General features: G+C 49.0%; 1 protein-coding gene across 1 annotated transcript; it reads left to right on the forward strand.

Annotated features, from left to right (window-relative positions):
• Positions 1-1,609: 1,609 nt before the first annotated feature.
• On the forward strand, positions 1,610-2,722 carry LOC135193004 (uncharacterized). Its single transcript, XM_064176397.1, has one exon. The coding sequence runs from the start codon at positions 1,610-1,612 to the stop codon at positions 2,720-2,722; it is 1,113 nt and encodes a 370-aa protein (XP_064032467.1).
• The last annotated feature ends 1,217 nt before the right edge of the window (positions 2,723-3,939 follow it).

Here is a 3,939-nt window from a genome sequence, read left to right on the forward strand (position 1 = left end):
CGACGATCTGAGAGACCACTTGAGGGCGCGATAACTGTCTATACAGATGCGGGGAAGAAGACAAAATGAGCTGCAGCAACCTGGAATAAGGACGGAACGTGGCATCATCAGATCTTGCCAGGAGAGCCACAAGATTCCCTACAAACTCTTGAGTTACTTGCTGTCGTATGGGCAGTGATGAAGTGGATGCACCATGCGCTGAACATTGTTACCGATTCCCTTTATGTTGCAGGCATCGTACAACAAATTGAGGATGCCTACATTAGGGACGTTGCCAATCTATGATTGGGGGAACTGCTCAGACAGCTACGCAGTGCTCTCCAGCAGCGTTCTGCTGCATACTGTGTCATACACATCAGAAGTCACAAGTGGCAGGATGGTCTGGGGGAGGGAAACAATAGGGCAGACAAACTAGTGTCAGTACCTGCACCTGTCGATACATTTCAGGCAGCGCGACAGTCACATGACATGTTTCATCAAAACTCTATGGGGTTACAGAAGCAGTTTAACTTATCAGTAGGAGAAGCTCGAGAAATAGTACAAACATGTCCAATTTGCAGTCACCACAGACCTGGTTTAGGCACAGGAGTTAATCCAAAGGGATTGGCAGCCCTGCAATTGTGGCAAATGGATGTCACACATGTAGCTGAGTTCGGAAGACTCAAGTATGTTCATGTTTGCATCGATACCTATAGCCACATGATATGGGCAACTGCCCAAGCAGGAGAAAAGGCATTGCATGTTGTTAGACATCTAACTATTTGCTTTGCAGTGCTAGGAGTGCCACAACAAATCAAAACTGACAATGGTCCTGCATACGCCGGGGAGAGGGTCCGGAAGTTTATGCAGCAGTGGGGTGTGAAGCACATCCGTGGATTGCCTAACCCCCCAACGGGGCAGGCTGTGGTAGAGCGTGCAAACCAAACACTGAAAAATTATTTAGAGAAACAAAAACATATCGCCGACATAGGGGAACGGCTAGCCGGCGTGCTCTTTACACTTAACCACCTATGTATTTTTGGGGACAGTCAGGAAGCCCCGATGCAACTCCATCAGGCTGGGGTGGGTAAAAAAAAGCAGCCTACTATGAGCGTCACCTACCAGGATCCCAAAACAGGGATTTGGATGGGTCCTGCCAAGATCATTTACTATGGCAGGGGTTATATGTGTGTGCTTACACCAACAGGCCCATTGTGGGTACCTGCGAAATGGACAAAGGTGGTTTTGGATCCCGATCCTGCTGACGCAAATCTCCCCCAGCGTGACACATCTAGCGAAGATCAACCAAAGGACCAACATGTGGGTCACATGGGCCAATCAGATGGGTAACCTGGACTTCTGTCTTAGCATGTAGACGGCGACTAGACCATTTAAAACTTGTTTAGTAGGATCCCCTGGGTTTGACCCCAGAGATTTTAGTAACTATACCACTGGCAGATGTACCAACTCCAAAACCCCTGCTGAGTGCACAGCCACCCTCTTGCAGGGGCTGAATGTCTTAATGCCTTGGGACCCTCAAGAGCTGCAACTATTGGGCTCCCAAAGGATAGGACATCAAAAAGAGGGGTGGAGTAAGACTTGCTTCGTATTTGTGGACAAGTTTAGGGGTATGAACGTATTTGTACATGTAGCCCAAATGCTGGGTGTACTGTCTAAAAGCCCTGAGAAAAATTTCCAATGGACAGACGTGTCACCTGGGCCACCTTATGATGACTTCTTATCTCTTGGCGGGTACTGTGGCACTAGTATTTGTAATGCGCACAGTGGATTTCATGCCTATAATTGTAGTACAGGAGCTTATGGGGCCACCAGTGTTCTCTTCAGTAATACTGAGGACATTAGGAAAAGTAACATACCCCTGCTATGGAACAACAAGACAGCCAAGGCCTTACCGCCCAACGTGTTTCGAATATGTGGTGACAGAGCATGGCAGGGGATACCGAGGAATGCCTATGGTGGGCCCTGCTATTTAGGGAAGCTTAGTCTCTTTGCCCCTCACCATCAGGATTGGCTGAACATAACCAAACTGTCAGGCCAGGTAAGGCGGGAGAAGCGTTCAATATCCGCGCTAGGTCCAGACTGTAAGGATGATGTAGAGCTTTGGTCTTTCACCGCTAGGGTGTTTTCCTCCTTTTTCGCATCTGGGGTTGCTGCTGCCCAGACATTGCGACAAATAGATAAGCTGGCATGTTGGTCAGTTAAGCAAGCCAATGTAACGACCGACATTTTACAGCAGCTGCTAGTAGATCAGAATAGCCTTAGACACGCTTTGCTTCAAAACCGCGCCACTATAGACTTCCTATTGCTTGCCCAGGGCCATGGGTGTGAAGATTTTGAAGATATGTGTTGCTTTAACCTGTCAGATCATGGTGAGTCAATTCACAAAAAAATGACATGGTTGAAGGAACATACGCAGAAGATAAAGCAGGAGACGAGCCCCTTTGACGAATGGCTCCAGTCTCTTGTCGGTGGACTTTCACCATGGCTCCTGAGCCTTATTAAGGAAGGGCTTCGCTTGCTAGGAATAGTTCTCCTTGTATTCTTGATTATTAGGATAGCCTACTCATGCATCTTGCGTGGCGTGGAGAAAGCAACTCGGGCACCCATTCTGCTGGCCCAAAAACAAAACGGGGGAATTGTTGAGGAATGGCTAAGAGAGAATGGGCATGGAGAATATGTGAAATTGGTGGGTCAGCAGAATGAAGAGATTGCAACATGCTGATGTGACAAAGTGACCAAGGACACTGTCCTTGGGCAAAGTGGTAAACAAGGGGAAAAAGGAAGTGTTTCCTGTTGTGAAGAAGGAACACATACTTGTTTTGAAGGAAGGACCACACAAGTGCATCCCGTAGAGCTACAGATAAGCAATTGCTGACAGTGGAATACATTAGCTGCTTGCTATAAAAGAACGCTACTGCTCCAATAAAGTTGTCACCTGCTTATAATCCATATTGGATTGGTTGCGGTGTCCATTTCTTTCCTTCTCCCAACAGCTCAGCACTGATCCCTGAGGGATGCCGCTAGTGACCATCCGCCAGCTGGATGTGGCACCACTCACCACCACTCTCTGGGCTCGGCCCTCTAGCCAGTTCCTAACCCAGCACAGAGTGTTACCATCCAAGCCGTGGGCTGACAGCTTAGTCAGCAGTTTGCTGTGGGGGACAGTGTCCAAGGCCTTGCTGAAGTCCAGATAGACCACATCCACAGGCCTCCCCACATCCACCAAGCGGGTCACCTGATCATAGAAGGAGATCAGATTGGAGAGGCAGGATCTACCCTTCCTAAACTCATGCTGGCTGGACCTGAGCCCTTTGCCATCCCTCAGGTGTGCAGTTATGGCCCCCAAGATAACCTGCTCCATCAGTTTCCCTGGCACTGACGTTAGGCTGACTGGTCTGTAGTCCACGGGTTCCTCCATCCGACCCTTCTTGTGGATGGGGATCACACGGGCCAGTTTCCTGTCTCCTGGGACCTCTCCGGTGAGCCAGGACTGCTGGAAAATGATGGAGAATGGCTTGGCCAGCTCTCTCAGCACCCTGGGATGGATCCCATCTGGTCCCACGGACTTGTGGGTGTCCAGGTGGCTCAGCAGGTCCTGAACTAATTCTTCATGAATTTCCAGGGCAACAGACCACTCCCCGACCCCATCCCCCAGTTCAAGAGGCCACTTGCCTTGAACTCCTCCCTCCTTACTGTTGAAAACTGAGGTGAAGAAGGCATTCAGGACCTCAGCCTTTTCTTCATCATCAGTTATAGTGTTCCCCTCCAGGTCCAGTAAGGAGTGGAGGCTCTTCTTGCCCTTCTTTTTAGCACTGATACATTTATAAAAGTGCTTTTTATTATCCTTCATGGGAGTGGCCAGTCTAAGTTCTAGCTGGGCCTTAGCCTCTCTAATTTTTCTCCGGCATAACCTGGCTACATCCTTAAACATGTCACGAG

Source organism: Pogoniulus pusillus, chromosome Z (assembly GCF_015220805.1).
Source record: "Pogoniulus pusillus isolate bPogPus1 chromosome Z, bPogPus1.pri, whole genome shotgun sequence".
Classification (NCBI taxonomy): domain Eukaryota; kingdom Metazoa; phylum Chordata; class Aves; order Piciformes; family Lybiidae; genus Pogoniulus; species Pogoniulus pusillus.

Excerpts from the sequence above, each read along its gene's own strand:
- LOC135193004 (XM_064176397.1), top strand. The coding sequence starts at position 1,610 with ATGAACGTATTTGTACATGTAGCCCAAATGCTGGGTGTACTGTCTAAA.